This window comes from Sphaerodactylus townsendi, linkage group LG05, assembly GCF_021028975.2.
Source record: "Sphaerodactylus townsendi isolate TG3544 linkage group LG05, MPM_Stown_v2.3, whole genome shotgun sequence".
NCBI lineage: Eukaryota > Metazoa > Chordata > Lepidosauria > Squamata > Sphaerodactylidae > Sphaerodactylus > Sphaerodactylus townsendi.
The window spans coordinates 131496569-131517098 of NC_059429.1; the positions used below are offsets into that span (position 1 = coordinate 131496569).

At 48.1% G+C, this 20530-nt stretch overlaps 1 protein-coding gene across 1 annotated transcript in view; it reads right to left on the reverse strand.

Annotated features, from left to right (window-relative positions):
* Positions 1-230: 230 nt before the first annotated feature.
* The window catches only part of TCEA2 (transcription elongation factor A2), a 40434-nt gene continuing 20134 nt past the window's right edge, over positions 231-20530 (reverse strand). Inside the window, exons 5-10 of the mRNA XM_048498986.1 lie at positions 15401-15534; positions 10907-10963; positions 9723-9877; positions 4545-4691; positions 2669-2740; positions 231-545 (exon numbers count right to left, since the gene is read on the reverse strand). Of these exons, the coding sequence (XP_048354943.1) occupies positions 537-545; positions 2669-2740; positions 4545-4691; positions 9723-9877; positions 10907-10963; positions 15401-15534 (574 nt within the window). The 3' untranslated portion in view covers positions 231-536. The remainder of the gene's footprint in view (positions 546-2668; positions 2741-4544; positions 4692-9722; positions 9878-10906; positions 10964-15400; positions 15535-20530) is intronic.

Sequence of the window (20530 nt, forward strand, 5' to 3'; positions counted from 1 at the left end):
GCTGGCAGGGGCTGATGGGAATTGTAGTCCATTTCGTCTGGAGTGCCAAAGGTTCGCCACCATGGCGCCTAGTGATTCCAGCCGTGAAAGCCTTCGACAATTAATTCATTTATGACTTTTGCAACTCGATATGAATCTGCCGTGCAGTATCCGCCTTTGATGAACCTTTTTTTTAAAAAAAGAAGGAGCGACAGAAACGAGGAAAGTTGCGAGACTTGATGCCCGGTCCCTTTTTTTTTTTCTTTAAAAAAATGTTTAATACTGTTCCAAACTCTTGACAATACCAATTAAGATGAGAAACTATGAAGGCAGTCCAGTCGTGAGCTTTCCAGGTGTCGCCGACCCAACGTCCGTCCCCGGCCGCCGCTTTCTGCCGGGCGCTCGAATGGGCAGCCGGGTCACCCTCCCTTGGTCCATGAAAAGATCGCAAAACAAACTCGGTGATGAGAACGGTACAAAAGTTGCCAGCGGTGTCGAGGAATGCACATCGGAGATCGGGCCCGGGATTGGCTGTCGCTGGTCTCGTCGGAGACATCTCAGCAGAACTGCAAGAGGTTGGTGAGGAAAGACGTAGAATCACAGATTTGGAGGAGACCCCAAAGGCCATCAAGTCCAACCCCCTGCAGTGCAGGAACACACAGTCAAAGCATTCCCGACATATGTTCATCCAGCCTCTGTTTAAAAACCTCCAAAGGAGGAGACTCCACCACTCTCTGGGGCAGTGAATTAAGAACATAAGAACTAGCCTGCTGGATCAGACCAGAGTCCATCTAGTCCAGCACTCTGCTACTCGCAGTGGCCCACCAGGTGCCTTTGGGAGCTCACGTGCAGGATGTGAAAGCAAGGGCCTTCTGCTGCTGCTGCTGCTCCCGAGCATCTGGTCTGCTAAGGCATTTGCAATCTGAGATCAAGGAGGATCAAGATTGGGAGCCATAGATCGACTTCTCCTCCATAAATCTGTCCAAGCCCCTTTTTAAAGCTATCCAGGTTAGTGGCCATCACCACCTCCTGTGGCAGCATATTCCAAACACCAATCACACGTTGCATGAAGAAGTGTTTCCTTTTATTAGTCCTAATTCTTCCCCCCAGCATTTTCAATGAATGCCCCCTGGTTCTAGTATTGTGAGAGAGAGAGAGAAATTTCTCTCTGTCAACATTTTCTACCCCATGCATCATTTTATAGGCTTCAATCCTATCCCCCCTCAGACGCCTCCTCTCCAAACTAAAGAGTCCCAAACGCTGCAGCCTCTCCTCATAAGGAAGGTGCTCCAATCCTTCCACTGTCAAACAGCCCTGACAGTCAGGAAGTTTTTCCTGATGTTTAAGTGGAATCTCTTTTCCTGCACCTTGAACCCATGACTCCTGGTCCTAGACTCTGAGGCAGCAGAAAACAAGCTTGCTCCCTCACCAACATGACATCCCTTCAAATATCTAAACAGGGCTATTATGCCTACCACCTTTTGCTTCTCCAAACTAAACATCCCCAGCTTCCTAAGCCTCTCTTTGTAGGGCATGGACTCCAGACCTTTTACCATTTTAGTTGCCCTCCTCTGGACCCGTTCCAGCTTGGGTTTAGAGAAACAAGGCACAGGAAACCTAGATTTCCAGAAGGTAACTGGGCAAAGACCCTAAGAAGTAGAGGTCTTTCAAACCATTCAATTTGCGAATCCATGTTTTATTCTCACAATACTAGAACCAGGGGGCATTCATTGAAAATGCTGGGGGGAAGAATTAGGACTAATAAAAGGAAACACTTCTTCACGCAACTTGTGATTAGTGTTTGGAATATGCTGCCACAGGAGGTGGTGATGGCCACTCACCTGGATAGCTTTAAAAAGGGCTTGGACAGATTTATGGAGGAGAAGTCGAATTATGGCTACCAATCTTGATCCTCTTTGATCTGAGACTGCAAATGCCTTAACAGTCCAGGTGCTCGGGAGCAGCAGCAGCAGAAGGCCATTGCTTTCACCTCCTGCCTGTGAGCTCCCAAAGGCACCTGGTGGGCCACTGCGAGTAGCAGAGAGCTGGACTAGATGGACTCTGGTCTGATCCAGCTGGCTTGTTCTTATGTTCTTATGTTCTTATTCCATGGGGATTTGGGGAGAGGTAGAATCTTTGAAGCCAAAGAGGAACGGGCCGGGCCAGGGGTGGGGACTGTGAAATCAGAAACTCACAACAGTGCTGGACTTCATGGCCAGGGTTACACTTATCACTCTGTAATCCAATTATTCATTCATTGAAAAATTCTGCCCTTCAGGTTTTTCATGGTTGCTTGCAACAAATACGGCAAAATAAATAACTATCATCTATCATCAGCAATATCTAATTCTCAACATGGGGGGATACCTAAATCCAGAGATTGGGGCAGTATCTCAGACAAATGTTTAGTATTTATATTGGCGATGGGGGGGGGGGGGTTGTCAGCCCTTTGGGGTTGGGGCTGCCTCAGCCCGCAGCTTAAGCCTTTCCCCTCCCACAAAATGTCCCCTGAAAATGTCCTTCCCAAACAGCATTGTTCCCTGCAACAAAAAGAGAGAAGGGATCGCAAGTCTTAATTCATGCAGCGAGAATGGTAGGTGGGAAAATATGTTTTTGGGCAAAGGGAGCTGTCTGCCACACAAAAATGTGTCACCAGGCCTTAGAACGAAACGCAAGGTGCTTCCCTTACCTTCCAGCGGTTTCCGCACTCGTTGCACACAACAAAAGTGGTCATTGGCTCATCCGAACTGCGGGTTTGTACCTGCGTGAAAGAAACAACCAATGGCAACTGAGAATGAGTACAGCCACCTGGACTACCACGTAGCAATCTGTCTGTATATTGTCGAAGGCTTTCACGGCTGGAATCACTGGGGTGCTGTGTGGTTTCCGGGCTGTATAGCCGTGTTCTAGCAGCATTCTCTCCTGATGTTTCGCCTGCATCTGTGGCTGGCATCTTTAGAGGATCTGCGTCTGAATAGAGTAGCCTGGCATGTGAGTCACAGAGAAGTCTGTAACACTGGCAGCCAAATTCTGTTCATTTTCATGGTTTCTTCCTTCAAGAGTCAAAACAGTGACTGATCAGCTCCACACAAACACAGGACAACTATAGACTATAGCACTCAAAGGGAACAAAGACCAGGATACTTCTATTCAGATCCATTCACCTATTGACCTTGCTAGCTTCATTGTTACTCCCATGCTACAGACTTCTCTGTGACTCACATGCCAGGCTACTCTATTCAGATGGCCTCACCTTTTCACCTCACAGTACATATACTCCACTTGCTTTTCTTTCCTACTATCAGATCCTCTGAAGATGCCAGCCACAGATGCAGGCAAAACGTCAGGAGAGAATGCTGCTAGAACACGGCCATGCAGCCCGGAAACTACACAGCACCCCAATCTGTCTGTGTTCCGGATTAAAAATACCCGAACCCAACATTTACTGATTCTTTTGTATCGGTGCTCAAGCGTCCACATCAAACATTAGGGAATGGCCACCCATTCCAAGAAAGTCCTGCCCTCCAAGAAAGTCCTGCCCAGTGGTGGGATCCAAAAATTTTAATAACAGGTTCCGATGGTGGTGGGATTCAAACAGTGGCGCTGCCGCACACACGCCCCTCCAGTCCCTATTGGGCAGGGAGGTTGCTTTTGTAACCCCTTCTTGGCACTCAGAAAAAAATTAGTAACCACTTCTAGAGAAGGGGTGAGAACTGGTTGGATCCCACCTCTGGGCATGGTAGAAAATAGGGTTGCCATTCTCCAGGTGGTCGTGGCACTGGAAAAATTCCCAATGGTCTCTCAGTAATACAGAGATATGTGGACGGGTTCAATGAAGCTGAGAAGCTTTTATTGCAATAATAGTGGGACCATGTGCTGTAAATCAGCCAAAAACAAAGGTCCAAAATATACATTTCCATAAGCAATATTTATACAGTTTTCCAAGCAAGCAGCTAACTTTGCAAATACGCAATTGGTTACATTTTGCCACCACCCAATTGTCTGCTAGAGATTGATCTGGTGCCAGCATTGACCACCGCCCGGGCCAACAGCAGGGTGGAACCCCTTACCTCTTATAGAGTAAAGGGTCTCTCTTCAGCTAGTTATCAGTGGACCCAGGCATGACTCAGCAGACCTGGCAAAGCTGCAAAGTCCTGGTAAAGAACATGTTACACACTCCCTGTGGTGGGATTCAAACAGTGGCGCCGTCGCACACACGCCCCTCCAGTCTCTATTGGGCAGGGAGGTTGCTTTAGTAACCCCTTCTCGGCACTCAGAGAAAACTAGTAACCACTTCTAGAGAAGTGGTGATAACTGGTTGGATCCCACAGCTGGTCCTGCCCGCCACCCGCCCCCTCTTTTGTTTTCATGAGCAGCAAATGAACAATGTGTCGTTCTTTCTCTCCACTGCTCTGTTGCAAAATCTGGTGTGGACTTAATCCTGACGGTGCCTCAGCGGAGAAACTGAACACCATTGTCTCTCAGCAGAAAGGAGGAACGTTCAGAGGTGTGGTGAGCTAACCAGCAGGCCTCTTAGGCTGAGCAGGGAAAGCGCCAAGCCTCACCTGGGTGTAGGTACAGTTCTTTTTCTTACACTTCCCACAGGTGAAGAGGTCGGTCTGCGTCCCTCCTGTTTTTGCCATCTGATGCTCCCGAATAGCCTCCTTGGTCATGGCTTTCCGAATCTCTTTCAGCTCGTTGCTGGCCATTTCCTGCCAACGCAAGAATGCAGGGGAGTTTAAGATTTATTTACAAATGTAGAAGAAGAAGAACAAGAACAAGAACAACAAGAAGAAGAACAACAAGAACAACAAGAAGAAGAACAAGAAGAACAAGAAGAACAAGAAGAAGAAGAAGAAGAAGATGATGATGATGATGATGATGATGATGATGATGATGATGATGATGATGATGATGATGATGATGATGATGGAGGAAGAGTTTGGATTTATACCCCACCTTTCTCTCCTGTAAGGAGACTCAAGGTGGCTTACAAGCTCCTTTCCCTTCCCTCCCCCCACAACAGACACCTTGTGAGGTTGATGGGGCTGAGAGAGTTCAGAGATAACTGTGACTAGTCCAAGGTCACCCAGCCGGCTCCATGTGTAGTTCACCAGATAAAGAAGAAGAAGAGGAGGAGCAGGAGCAGGAGGAGGAGGAGTTTGGATTTATATCCCCCCTTTCTCTCCTGCAGGAGACTCAAAGGGGCTGACAATCTCCTGGCCCTTCCCCCCTCACAATAAACACCCTGTGAGGTAGGTGGGGCTGAGAGAGCTCCGAGAAGCTGTGACTAGACCAAGGTCACCCAGCTGGCGTGTGTGGGAGTGTACAGGCTAATCTGAATTCCCCAGATAAGCCTCCACAGCTCAGGCGGCAGAGCTGGGATTCAAACCCGGTTCCTCCAGATTAGATACACGAGCTCTTAACCTCCTACGCCGCTGCTGCTCCTGTAACAGTCATCCACTCATGTGGAGGAGTGGGGAGTCACTCCAGCTCAGAGTCCACCTGCTCTAATCCACTGCACCACACTAGCTCTGAGAATGGCAAACAACTTCTGCTTCTCATTTGCCCCTTGCTGGGATCCCCATCAGTCGGCAGCAACTGGGTGGCCCTTTACACACGAACAAGTGTGTTATAAGCATCCAAAGTAGCTGAATTTTGTCCCATACTGACCATCAGAAATCCTGAAGCGAACAAGCAACCGGAGCTCTGCTCTTGGACAAGCTTGGAAGCCTTCATGCTAGCAGGTCAAGCAGCCCTCTACCCAGGGGTGGAATTCAAAGAATTTAACAACTGGTTGTTTACAAGAACAATTTTAACCACCGGTTCTGCCGAAGTGGTGCGAACCGGCTGAATCCCACCACTGCCTCTACCCCAGTGTAGAGTGTCCAGAGTGTCCCCTGATTGGTAGGAAAAGAGAGTTGTTTGGATCCCAATGTTCACTTCCCAGTTCCTGCCTGGGAATGTGAATTCTTACAGACCTGGTCCATAATGAAACAAACAAATTTTCAGTCCAATAGCAGCTCTTCATCCCTTCCCCTTGCTAGACAATGCCCTAGAGCAGTGGTGGCAAACCTTTGGCACTCCAGATGTTATGGACTACAATCCCCATCAGCCCCTGCCAGCATGGCCAACCATGCTGGAAGGGGCTGATGGGGATTGTAGTCCATAACATCTGGAGTGCCAAAGGTTCGCCACCACGGCCCTAGAGTGACATAGCAATCTTCCTCTGTGGGAGGCAGGAGCTACCAACACATACAGCAGTGGTGGCGAATCAGAGCCCTCTCTGTGGGCACGCATAAACAGAGTCGCCCTCACCCCACCCCCCCCACCCCCCCACACACATCTAGGCTGGCCTGGACCGCTGGGCTCGATTATTAGCATTAAACCTAAGACCTAGTTTTGGGGAAGCAGTGTAGGTAACCCTGTTAAGCGCTGTTAAACCGTTTTTTTAAACTAAAATCTCAGGATTCAGGTTCAATTGCCGCGTTGGCACTTTGCGATAAATAGGTGGGTTTTGGGTTGCAATTTGGGCACTCGGTCTCGAAAAGGTTCGCCACCACTGCCCTAGAGTAGTGATGGTGAACCTTTTCGAGACTGAGTGCCCAAACTGCAACCCAAAACCCACTTATTTGTCGCAAACTGCCGACACGGCAATTTAACCTGAATACTGAGGTTTTGGTTTAGAAAAATCAGTTGGCTCCAAGGTGCGCATTACTCGGGAGTAAGCTTGGTGGTAGTCGGTGGCTTGGCTTTGAAGCAACTGTGCAATGCTTCGAATGGGTGAATCACGAACCTAGGAGGTTTTAGAAGCTAGCCCCATTGTCAGCAACCGAGCCGACTCCCAGGTGAAGGAACGTGCTTTAGTTCTTCCCATGAAAATCAGTGGGGTTTAACAGTGCTTAACAGGGTTACCTACACATCATGCCCAGTGGCCCAGGTCAGCCTAGATGTTGGGGGGGGGGCGATTTTCCACCCCCCACCATGACAAACTCTGTGCATGTGTGCCCACAGAGAGGGCTCTGAGTGCCACCTCTGGCACCCGTGCCATAGGTTCGCCACCACTGCCCTAGAGTGACATAGCAATCTTCCTTTGTGGGAGGAAGGAGCTACCAACACATACAGCAGTGGTGGCGAACCTATGGTACAGGTGTCAGAGGTGGCACTCAGAGCCCTCTCTGTGGGCATGCGTAAACAGAGTTGCCCTCACCCCCCCCCCCCACACACACACACATCTAGGCTGGCCTGGACCACTGGGCTCGATTATTAGCATTAAACCTAAGACCTAGTTTTGGGGAAGCAGTGGAGGTAACCCTGTTAAGCGCTGTTAAACCCCACTGATGTTCATGGGAAGAACTAAAGCGCGATCCTTTACCTGGGAGTGAGCTCGGTTGCTGGCAATGGGGCTTGCTTCTGAGTAAACCCTCCTAGGGTCGTGATTCACCCATTGGAAGAGTTTCATGGTTGCTTCAAAGCCAAGCCACCGACTACCACCAAGCTTACTCCCGAGTAATGCACGCCTCGGAGCCAACCGTTTTTTCTAAACTAAAACCTCAGTATTCAGGTTAATTTGCTGTGTCGGCACTTTGCGATTAAAAAGTGTGTTTTGGGTTGCAATTTGGGCACTCGGTGTCGAAAAGGTTAGCTATCACTGACATACGGTGTGCGAATTACACATTTGTTCAGTGCAAAACAAGGGTGTATTCACACTACATACACTGTAGTAGGCAAGGTTTCCATACTGTTTCCACATCTCCTGTTGTGTGCATGTCACAACTGTGCCCGTTATTGTGTACATGCCACACATGTGACAGGTGGAACCACAGTTCTGTTCCGCAACAGCGCCATCTGCTGGCCGTCAAAGCAACACCCTCTAATACAAGGGAAACAACCACGCCTTCCTTGAAAACCTCTGCCATCTGGAGTGAAACCTTCCTTGAAAACCTCCACCATCTGGACATGGCCCACCCACCCTAGCGGAGGAATGGGAAGGTGAGGTAGGGTCCAGGTGTTTGCTGGACCAAACGCTCTGAAATTTGAACACAACGTAGCTCATGCCTCCCAGGGTGTTGTCAGCTAGGTAATTCGCCTGCAAAGGAAGGGAGTGAAAGGGACAGGTCCAGCCACCTGGACATGGCCCACCCACACTAGCAGAGGAAGGAGAACGTTAGGGAGGGACGGTGCTGGTTGCCATGCAAGGGAACCAGAGAGGGGGAGGGGAGCGAGGGGCCCCTTGCCCCTCCCCCCTTGCAAGCATTGTGCAATGCCACATATTCGAACCGTTCGCTTCCCCTTTTCTTTCTTTTCCACTTCACCAGACTGAGCCACAGCAATGCGTGGCCGGGCCCGCTAGTTAATAAATATATTTTAATGGGCCATCGATCCCCCAGAAATGCCCACAAGGAGTGGGGATGGGGGGATGGAGGACTGGAAGAAGTGGAAACCCTGAAGCCAGGGAAAACACTGGGGTTTGCCCACTCCCAGGAACCACACAGCTTCTGGGATCTGCAGCGTCGTACATGTGAGTATGTCTGCTACCAACACTCTGCTCAAAAGGAGACATACTATCATTGCGGGGCAGACCACCACCCGACTATCATCGGCCTCAGTGTAGCTGCATTCATATTTATATTCATTTATCCCAGTCTGTTTGCAGTTATTGGCCATTCTGCTGGCAGAGGCTGTGAGAGTATGGATCCAATGAAAACTGAGAACTGGACCTCCAGACTGATTTAATTCCACCCCATCCCCCCCATCCACCGGGCCTTTGGAGAGACTGGCCGCTGAGGGGACCCCTGCCCCCTCCTCTTTACCCCCATGGGCCCTAATACCATCAGGACCCATTATGATAATGATGATAATGATAACAATAATGATAATGATAATAATGATGATAATGATGATAATGATAATAATAATAATAATAATAATAATAATAATAATAAGAAGAAGAAGAAGAAGAAGAAGAAGAAGAAGAAGAAGAAGAAGAAGAAGAAGAAGAAGAAGAAGAAGAAGAAGACACGAATCGAAAAGTCCTACAATGACCCAAAGTGCCGTCTCTGCAAAGAGGGTGATGAGACCGTGGAGCACATCATCTGCTGTTGTAAGAAAATAGCCCAAACTGACTATCTTGAACGTCACAATAGGCTAGCAGCAATGGTGCACTGGAACCTTTGCAAAAAGTACGGCCTGCCCTGTAGCAAGACCTGGTACGAGCACAAGCCAGAGAAGACCACAGAAAATGAAGAAGCAAAAATACTCTGGGACTTTAGAATACAAACAGACAGACACCTGGCACACAACACCCCAGACATAACAGTGATAGAGAAAAAACATGTTTGGATCATAGATGTTGCTGTGCCAGTTGACAGCAGGGTAGAGGACAAAGAGCTGGAAAAGATCACAAAATACAAGGACCTACAAATTGAAGTTGAACTATTGTGGCAGAAAAGAACAACAGTAATCCCACTAGTAGTCGGTGCTCTAGGAGGAATCCCAAGAAATCTTGAAAAAACATCTGGAAAGCCTAAACTTGGACAGAACATCAGTCCACATGCTGCAGAAAGCAGCACTTCTAGGAACTGCACACATTCTACGCAAATACCTCTAATATCCTAGGTCCTTGGGAAGGACTCGATATTCAGAGATGAATTCCAGACACTTGTGCTGTGTTGTTATGTGTATAATAATAATAATAATAATAATAATAATAATAATAATAATAATAATAATAATAATCTCACCTCTGAGGTCATCACTGCAATTTGCTCCGGAGTGATCACCCCACACAAGACATTCTTACGGAGGTCGGGGTTCTTAGAGTCCTTCAAATTGGAGATACGGCTCCTAACGCGGTTTTTGTACTTCAAGTCTGTGTTCTTGACATCCTGGTATATGAGTGCAAAGACCATTAAGGAGCATTCCGCATTAGAGGTTTTTGCTTCCAGCCCTAAAACAGTCGCAAACGCAGCTCTGGACACAGGTGGCCCAAGAATATTTCTGAGTCAGCACAGAAACCTCAGGACCTCTCAGTGGGACAGGGAGAACTTCTCCCTAGGAAGAACCTTGCCAGACCAGCCCCTCTTCTGGAGATCCCTACTGATGAGAAATTCCAAGGGACCTTGTTGTCCCTTGACAGCGGTGTCCTTGCCCACAATTTCCTGATTAGAGCAGTTTTTCAGCGGAACCGGCTTCCACAGGAGGTGGTAGGCTCACCTTCTTTGGAGGCTAGATGGCCACCTGGCAGCCAGGTTGATCATGATGGGAGGACAGGAAGGGATGAGTCACTGCTCAGTTCTTGTGGCCCTTCCTTATATTCCCAGGGGCGTGTAAAAATACACAGAAAATCACCCTAGGAAGACGTTCTGCCACTTGACTGACACGGCAAGAACCAGATCCTCCACTTCTCATGAGATCATCACAAGAAGACTTCGTCACTTGGCAGACCACATTTTGGCATGCGACAGGCCTCCCCTATTCCAGAAGACCAGCAACACCTTAATGCAGGGGTCTTCAAACTATGGCCTCCAGATGTTCATGGACTACAATTCCCATCAGCCCCTGCCAGCATGGCCAAGTGGCAGGGCTGATGGGAATTGTAGTCCATGGACATCTAGAGGGCCATAGTTTGAAGACCTCTGCCTTAATGCCTGACAAAATTTGCCCCAGTGTGAGTTTTTGTGAGTCAGAACTCACTTCCTCAGGGGCTATGTGAAAGAAATTATTTCAGAGATTTTTTTAATAAGAAAAATGATGGGGAAAGGGGCGCTGGAGGCCTGTCGCATGTGGGGGAAGGAGGTTTGGCAAGTTTGATCTAAACCAATGGTGGTGGAGAGAGAGCACAAAATACAAGGACCAGGTGCTTGCGGGAGAAATAACGGTCACTCATAAACACCCTTTCCCGACACTACAGACAAGTCAAGGATATATTCTTCAATCTGGCCAGCCAGGTGATCGCAGTCGGCACCAATGGCAACGTAGTCATCTAGAGAGAAACAAAAACAGGGTTACCAGAAAGCATCCTAGCGGGGCAATGCGAGGGATTGCCGTTTTCACCCGAAGGAACCGAATGCAAGCTTTGCTTCGAAGATTCAACATCAGGTCCCGCTGCACTGTTGGAGCCAAACTAAAAGCTGCTGAAGCCACGGGTCAGATCTGTGGCTGCCCGTGCCATTTTAGAGAAGAATTCGTTCGTTTAAAAAAGCACTGCGGGGGCCGCATATATATAGCAAGCCTTTATTGAGGAGAGGCTGCGGCGTTCGGGACTTTTTAGTTTGGAGAGGAGACGTCTGAGGGGGGATATGATTGAAGTCTATAAAATTATGCATGGGGTAGAAAATGTTGACAGAGAGAAATGTTTCTCTCTTTCTCACAATACTGGAACCAGGGGGCATTCATTGAAAATGCTGGGGGGAAGAATTAGGACTAATAAAAGGAAACACTTCTTCACGCAACGTGTGATTGGTGTTTGGAATATGCTGCCACAGGAGGTGGTGATGGCCACTAACCTGGAAAGCTTTAAAAAGGGCTTGGACAGATTTATGGAGGAGAAGTCGATCTATGGCTACCAATCTTGATCCTCCTTGATCTCAGATTGCAAATGCCTTAGCAGACCAGGGGCTCAGGAGAAGCAGCAGCAGCAGAAGGCCATTGCTCTCACATCCTGCATGTGAGCTCCCAAAGGCACCTGGTGGGCCATTGCGAGTAGCAGAATGCTGGACTAGATAGACTCTGGTCTGATCCAGCAGGCTAGTTCTTATGTTCTTATTGACATATACAATAGTACAACAATAATAAAAAACGGATTTAAAAGCATATACAATACAGGAAATAAATGTTAGGTCGAAGGAAATCTACTGGTGTTTAGTAATTTCCAGGAGAAAGTCTGCCACTATCATACAGAGAGAAGGATCAGGGTTGTCCAACAAGTAGTGTAATCTAATTAAATCAGGGAGATCGGGTAAATGTAAAGGAGTAAGATTCACATACTTGGATCTGATTTCCTTGAATCTGAGACAGTCTAGTAATTGGTGGGCCAGAGATTCAACTGAGCCATCGTTACATGGGCACAATCTTTTAGCCTTTTCTTGCTTATTAAATCTGCCATGTAACAAGACAGAAGGCATAACATTAAACCTGGCGAGCATTATGGCTCCCCTTTGAGCAGGGTTTATTAAGCAATACAGGTAATGTGCCAAGTGGCCCCATTCAAATGGGAGAGAAAAGTACAGGGGGGAGCACGTTTTCTTGGCTGCGGTGATTAGGGTAGAGAACTCTCTATCCAATAGTTGACCTTTTAATTTCCTATAAGGGCAGGGGCCACAGCAGTGGGACCAGATGATCTTAACCCCCCCCCCCCCGCTCCCCCACCCACAAGACATGTCAAATGCTGACGCAGCTGCGTGGGAAGGAAGCTGTGTTGGCGCTTGAAAAGGTGCACGGGCTCCATCGCTTTAAAAAACAATTACATTAATCTTTGCAATGGTGTTGGCAGCAACGAGACTCATTTTTTACTTGTTATTTTTCTATCCCACCTTTCCTCCCGAGGAGCTTCATTGTAAGTCACAACAGTCTCAGTCTATCTTCGACTGAGAGATGCCGGCAGGCCCCAAAGTCACCCAGATGTGTAGCTGGGCAGAGATGGAGCCTGAGTTTTATTTACAGACGTACAAACGATTGAGATATTCTTGCAGGCTTTCATGGGCTGAATCAACTGGCTGTTGTGGATTGTCTGGGCTGTGTGGCCGCGGACTGGTAGTTTAGTGAATGTTTTGTTCACCCCGTAGGAGGGTGAGAGACGTTTGCATGTGCCTGGGTGGCGTCCTTGACTGTCGCTGTGATTGCATTTGTGGCTGCATCTGCAAAAGTACATTTGCAGCTGCATTAACATGTGTGGGTGGAGTTCATCTGCAGTTGCATTTTAATGTCTCTGGTTTTTGATTTTGGTTTTTTTTAGTACCAGTAACCAGGTTTTGTTGATTTTCAGACTCTCTTCCTTTTTGTTGAAACTGTCCCTGTGTTTGTAGATTTCAATGGCTTCCCTGTGCAGCCTAACACAACAGCTGTCAGAATTGTCATGAAAGTTAGGAGCAAAAACTACCAGACCACGGCCACACGGCCTGGAAAACCCACAACAGCCATACAAACGTTTCCCCCTCAGCTAATGAACCACTTCATTAAAGGAAGGTCCTCTTAAAACCACTTCAAGAGACATATAGCCAGAGCTTCTCTGGATCCACTATCACTGAACTAACCCTGTGACTCAGGGCCACATACTGGGAAGGGGGAATCCAAATTCCCATTCAGCTATGAAGCTTACTGCATGACTTGGGACGGTTGCTCTCTTGCAGGAATATTTTCTTCATCTACAGTATGTACTTGCGTATAAGCCAAGTTTTTCAGCCCTGTTTTAAGGCTGAAAAATGCCCCCTCGGCTTTTACACGAGTCACTGCTTACCAGCCGGCTCGTCAGGCCTCTGCCTAGGCTGGGGGCGTGGCCGGGATGACCTCCCTGCGGCTGCAGAAGCCACTTGTTGCTGCCCTCCTCGGATAATTTTTTTTTTTTCAATTTATATACCGCCCGATCCCCGGGCGAAGGGGAACCCTGGCTAGCTGGGCTTCCTCAAACCCTGGGAGGCAGAGGGAGCTCCTTATTTGGGCAGTGACTCCCCCGGATGTCATTGCCCAAATAAGGAGCTCCCTCCACCTCCTGGTTGCCTGGGCTTCCTCAAACCCAGCCAGGAGGTGGAGGGAGCTCCTTATTTGGACAATGGCATCCGGGGGAGTCACTGCCCAAATAAGGTGCTCCCTCTGCCTCCCGGCTTCCCACCTTCAGCTTATACGCGAGTTAATACATTTTCCCAGGTTTTGGTAGTAAAATTAGGTGCCTTGGCTTATACACGAGTCGGCTTATACGGTATACCTTGCCTTTTTCACCAATGCAGATCCAAAACGGCTCTCATCATTCTCCTGTCCTCCATTTTATCCTCACAACAACCTTGCAAGGTAGGTGGAGTTCAGAGCACGCACCTGGCCCAGCTCACATCGTTGTGAAGAGAAAATGGAGGACAGACAGGCAAGCTGCCCTGAATCCTCGGGGAAAGGTCAAGATAAAAAGATGATTGATAGATCATATTCTGCACCAGCTTTGGATTGTTTTTTTTAATTTCTTTCAAAGCACAGGGTATAGATAAGCAGTGCACCCGCTCTTTCATATCATAGGAGGCTCCACGCAGAGCAAAAAACGCTGAAATCATATTTGCAGAATCAACTGCCTCTTATATTATTCATGAAGAATATTTATATCCCACTTTGCGACTCACGGCAATATGCGGAACAGCTCAGCCAAGATAAGAGGAACTGAAATAATTAAATGAGCTAGAAATAATAATCTGGCTCCTAATAATAGCTGCAAATCGGCATGGTCTGTGGCCACCTTCTGAAACATTTTCAGGGGTAGATGAGTGATGTATCAAACAAGAAGGCTGGGAGCTGTCTCTGACAATTGCAAACATTTATTAAGGAAGGTTCCTTTGCAGCATCCAGATGCAGAGATGTCGCACGTGAACACACATGAACCTGCCTTATATTGAATCAGACCCTTGGTCCATCCAGGTCAGCATTGTCTACTCAGACAGGCAGATGCTGTCTCAGGTCTCAGGCAGAGGTCTTTCCTATCACCTACTGCTTGGTCCTTTGAGTCCATCAGGTTGAGAATTTCTTACAATACTAGAACCAGGGAGCATCCATTGAAACTGCTGGGGGGAAGAATTAGGACTAATAAAAGGAAACACTTCTTCACGCAACGTGTGATTGGTGTTTGGAATATGCTGCCACAGGAGGTGGTGATGGCCACTAACCTGGATAGCTTTAAAAGGGGCTTGGACAGATTGATGGAGGAGAAGTCGATTTATGGCTCCCAATCTTGATCCTCTTTGATCTGAGATTGCAAATGCCTTAGCAGACCAGGTGCTCGGGAGCAGTAGCAGCAGCAGAAGGCCCTTGCTTTCACATCCTGCATGTGAGCTCCCATAGGGACCTGGTGGGCCACTGCGAGTAGCAGAGAGCTGGACTAGATGGACTCTGGTCTGATCCAGCTGGCTTGTTCTTATGTTCTTAATTGCCTGCTCAGACTGGCAGCCACAAGTATTTCCTATCACCTACTGCTTGGCTTTTTTAGTCCATCGGGTTGAGAATTGCCTGCTCAGGCTGCCAGCCGCTCCCCAGGACCTCAGGCAGAGGTCTTTCCAATCACCTACTGCCTTGTCTTTTTTTAATTGGAGATACCCGGGATTAAGAACCTTCGGCCTGCAAATCAGAGGCTCTTCCAGCCAGCCACAGCCCCTCCCTTAACACAAGTGGGGGTGGGGGGAGGAAAAGGGGGGCGAAGGGCTGCCCCACCATCATTTTCCTGGCTACTTACTGTCTGTCTGCAGAGCGGAGGTCAGCATTTCTCGGCACTTGTTGCGCACGGTGTCACACGTGACAGGCACCGGTGGGAAGGTGGTGATTTTGGGGGTGGTCGGGGTCTTCGGAGGGTCCTGCCTTCTGTGGGAGCTACGAGAGAAACCGAACTGGTCAGAGGAATTCCTCAGCCTGCCTTACAGGCGTCAAATCAGGATGGTCTATAATGGGAGTGTGAGAGCTGAATTAATGCCTGGGTGGCGGGGAGGGGGTGGTTCAAGAGTTTAGGTCTTCCCTGTACCAACTGAGATAAGCTTCATGAAAATCGATAGGCAGTCGGTATGGAACACATAACATAAAATGCTTCTTATGGTGCTCGCTGCCCCAGGATATGCTGAGGTCTACTAGCTTAGATACCTTTAAAAACAGACAAATTCATCTAAAAATTCATGGAGGAAAGTATATCCAACACTATTACTCAGGATAGCTAAATGAGACTTCTGTATGTGGAGGCAGTTTATCTCCAAATGCCACTTTTGGGAGAGAAACTGTCATGTGGACAAATACTTAATTAGCAGAGTTAATGCAATAATGAGGCAGAGACCAGTTGCTTTACTGAAATATAGTTTACTTACTACAGAGAAGGGAAACTTAGAAGGAAAACAATAAACATCTTTCTTACTAGCTAGCACCAACAGCCAGCTTGCTGCTTAGACTATTACATGGCTACTAAGCTATGGATAGAGTGAACTGACGGAACTGAACTGAACACGTGCAGAGTGCAACACAAAGATATATCTAAAGCAGGGGTCTTCAAACTATGGCCCTCCAGATGATCATAGACTACAATTCCCATGAGTCCTACCACTTGGCCATGCTGGCAGGGGCTGATGGGAATTGTAGTCCATGAACATCCGGAGGGCCATAGTTTGAAGACCCCTGATCTAAAGCCTACGTGCAGACCTGCATGTAGCCCACCCAACCAATAGGTATCAATTACCTGGTCACTGACTTTTGACCTCACTAACTAATTAGCATGCAACAATTAACTCCTTCATTACTGGATTGTGTGACTGGCACTTGTCAAATCCCATCAAACCCCTTCTCAAGTGACAGTTTCACAATCGTTAATCAAACATAAACATTCACGAAGATGCTTGAATGTCATCTTGTTCAGCGGCTTGGCAAAGATGCCAGCCACCATCTCTTCTGAACGACAGTACTAATTAGCATGCGACAATTAACTCCTTCATTACTGGATTGTGTGACTGGCACTTGCCAAATCCCACCAGAAACGCCTCTTTTAGGCCTTCTAGGACCTCTGGTTAGCCACCATGAAAAACAGGAAGCGGACCTAGATGGACCACTGGTCTGATCAAGCAAGGCTCTTCTTCTGTAAACTACCAGACCCCGCAAAGAAACAAGACAAATGCCAGATATTTACAGACAGTACAAGCTAAAATGATTGTCCTTCGCATCAGCCTTGTAAGAGGTTGTATATAGATGTTAAATGCATGTTCAGTTTGCACGCACGTGGATGCATGTTCAGCCTGTGCGCTTCCGGCTGCACTGGTTTCAGGTGGAGCACCGAACCAGGTTCAAGGTCCTTGTACTAACGGACAAAGCCCTAAGTGGTCTGGGACTGGTGTACCTACGGGACCGTCTCTCCTGGTACGTGCTCCAAAGGTTTGAGGAAGCAGCCTTTCCTCTCTGTCCCGTTCGTGCCCACCCTTCTGCTGCAAAGCCTTCACAGCTCAAGTGGCAGAGGAGGAGGAGGAGGAGGAGGAGGAGGAGAAGGAGAAGAAGAGCAGGAGGAGGAGGAGTTTAGATGTATATCCCCCCTTTCTCTCCTGCAGGAGACTCAAAGGGGCTGACAATCTCCTTGCCCTTCCCCCCTCACAACAAACACCCTGTGAGGTAGGTGGGGCTGAGAGAGCTCCGAGAAGCTGTGACTAGCCCAAGGTCACCCAGCTGGCGTGTGTGGGAGTGCACAGGCTACTCTGAATTCCCCAGATAAGCCTCCACAGCTCAGGCGGCACAGCTGGGATTCAAACCCGGTTCCTCCAGATTAGATGCACGAGCTCTTAACCTCCTACGCCACTGCTGCTCCGGAGCAGGGACTCAAACCTGGTTCTCCAGATTAGAGTGCACCTGCTCTTAACCCTTACACCACGCCGGCTCTCAACACATACGACTGTTTCAAGGAGTGTGTTTTCGTCTTGTTTAAATGTGAATGATTTTGGTACCTTGCTATTGTGAGTCAACGATACAGAATTATGGGCAGCCAATCCAGAGCCCCTGGCAGCGGGACTCAGTGCCATTTTGGAGTCGCCCCACAGCCTCCAAGCAGGCTTCTCAAGAACACAGGGAGGGAAAATAAATAAGACTTCCCTCCTGCCGAAAATCCCTCCATTGGGCTTTATGGACCTACACCATCCAGAAGCCCCCGGCACGAGCGTTCCCCTCTCTGGATTGGCCTGTGAAGAACTCCATGTTTTCAATGCTATAAAGTTTTGCTTACAGGAAGAAGAGTTTGGATTTGTGCCCCCCGACACACTTTCTCTCCTGTAAGGAGACTCAAAGGGATTTACAATCTCCCTTTCCTCCCCACCCGAAACAAACACCCTGCGAGGTGGGTGGGGCTGGGAGAGCTCCGAAGAGCTGTGACTCGCCCAAGGTCACCCATCTGGCACGTGTTGGAGTGCACAGGCTAATCAAGGTCACCAGATAATCTCCACAGTTCAAGTGGCAGTGTGGGGAATCAAACCCGGTTCTCCAGATTAGAGTGCACCTGCTCTTAACCACTACTGCTTTCTAGCCAAGCATGCTGATAGTCTTCCTAACTGTAACTGAGTCTGTCCAAATAGTATACCTTCCTATCCAAATAATACAAAGATGAATTTCTACGGATTTTGCTTTCTACCTTCAACTTTCCATTTTTTCCCCGCCTCTCAGGTGGCAAAAAATTAAACTTGCACGTGCTATAGTAGCCCAGGGTACAGCGAGTTGCAACTCTTTCTCAAGTATTGGGTATATTTGCAGTTTTTCTTGTAGAAAATGAAGGTATTTATACATTTAAATTCCACAAATACACCAAATAGTAACAGTTTTTTCTGAGCCTAGCAGGGACAGGGCAGGCTAAAAATCGAAAAATGAATGAATAAATAAAATCTGCCAGGTTATAAATGAATAATTTGATGTTGGTTCATTAGAGGAAGTTTGGGTTTGAAAGGAAGTATTGTTATGTCTTTCAATTTTCTCCAAAATTTCCATTTTTAATGGCAGAAAAGCCAAACAAATTTGATCAATCGGACAACAGAGCAGCAGTGAGCAAAGCTAGCTGGAAAAAAGATAAACTGACTACGCATAAAGAGAAAAAGAGAAACCTACTACGCCAGTGATGGCGAACCTTTTCAATACCGAGTGCCCAAACTGCAACCCAAAACCCACTTATTTATCGCCAAGTGCCAACACGGCAATTTAACCTGAATACTGAGGTTTTAGTTTAGAAAAAATGGTTGGCTCGTAGGCGCACGTTACTCGGGAGTAAGCTTGGTGAAGCAACCATGCAACGCTTCGAATGGGTGAATCACGACCCTAGGAGGGTTTACTCAGAAGCAAGCCCCATTGCGAACAACCGAGCTTACTCCCAGGTAAAGGATCATGCCCAGGCTAGCCTAGATGTGTGTTTGTGGTGGTGGGGGGGTGATTTTCCGCCTCCCCCATGATGAACTCTGTGCACGTGTGCCCACAGAAAGGGCTCTGAGTGCCACCTCTGGCACCCGTGCCATAGGTTTGCCACCGCTGTACTACACTGAGGATATTGCTTTGTGCTCTGAAACGGGTGGAATACCCAGAATTCCTGTCCATTCATTCTGACCTGAACACATCAAGACTTACCTGATCATTTCGTGACAAATAGGCCTTGATTACATTACCTCTTGCACGCAGCAGGATTTCTCCTGCCTTTTGTAGAAGAAGAGTTTGGATTTATATCTCCCCTTTCTCTCCTGTAAGCAGACTCAAAAGGGGCTTACAAACTCCTTTCCCTTCTCCTCCCCTCCAACAAACACCCTGTGAGGTGGGTGGGGCTGAGAGAGCTCCAAAGAACTGTGACTAGCCCAAGGTCACCCAGCTGGCGTGTGTGGGAGTGCGCAAGCTAATCTGGTTCCCCAGATAAGCCTCCACAGCTCAGGCGGCAGAGCGGGGAATCAAACCTGGTTCTCCAGATTAGAGTGCACCTGCTCTTAACCACACCACGCTGGCTCTCTCAGTGTTTATTATCTTGTATGTTGCTCTGTCTTGAGATGTTCGTTTCTATGTTCCCCTATTTGCTCTAGAGCACACAGCACACATATTAAATTTGCACCCCGCATTTGGTTGGTTTCAGGTTCAGTGTCGTGCCTATGAGTAATAGGTTTCTCTTTTTTGAACTAAAAAAAAAAAACCAAAACAAAACCAGGAGGAGGGGGTCCCCCGTGGCTTTAACATTTTTGGAAATTTTACATGTCTATTCCCAGCATTCCGTGACCTAGTTGGCCCAGGCTAGCTTATCCCATCAGATCTTGGGAACTAAGCAGGGTCGGCCCTAGTTACAACACAGATGGGAGACCTCCGAGGAAGGTCAGGATGGCGACAAAGAAGCACCCAATGCACACCAGCTCAGTGTATTGTCGAAGGCTTTCACGGCCGGATTCAACTGGTTCTGGTGGGTTTTCTGGGCTGCGTGGCCATGGTCTGGTGGATCTTGTTCCTAACATTTCGCCTGCCTCTGTGGCTGGCATCTTCAGAGGTGTATCACAGAGGGAACTCTGTTACACAGTGTGTCCAGTGGATGGGGAAAGGACACACAGTGTGCAACACGCTTCTCTCTGTGATACACCTCTGAAGACGCCGGCCACAGATTGCAGGCGAAACGTTAGGAACAAGATCCACCAGACCATAGCCACACAGCCCGGAAAGCCCACAACAATCACACCGGCTCAGTTTCTCTCTGGGCTTTCAGTCTTGTAAGTTGGATGCCACTGGGTAGGCACTCAACACATGGACACACAAGCACAGCACCCTCGCCAAACCAGTTCCCTGAGGAAATGTCACAACAATTAAAAGAGGCACAAACCAATATAGAATTCCAGTATGGACCTGCCCT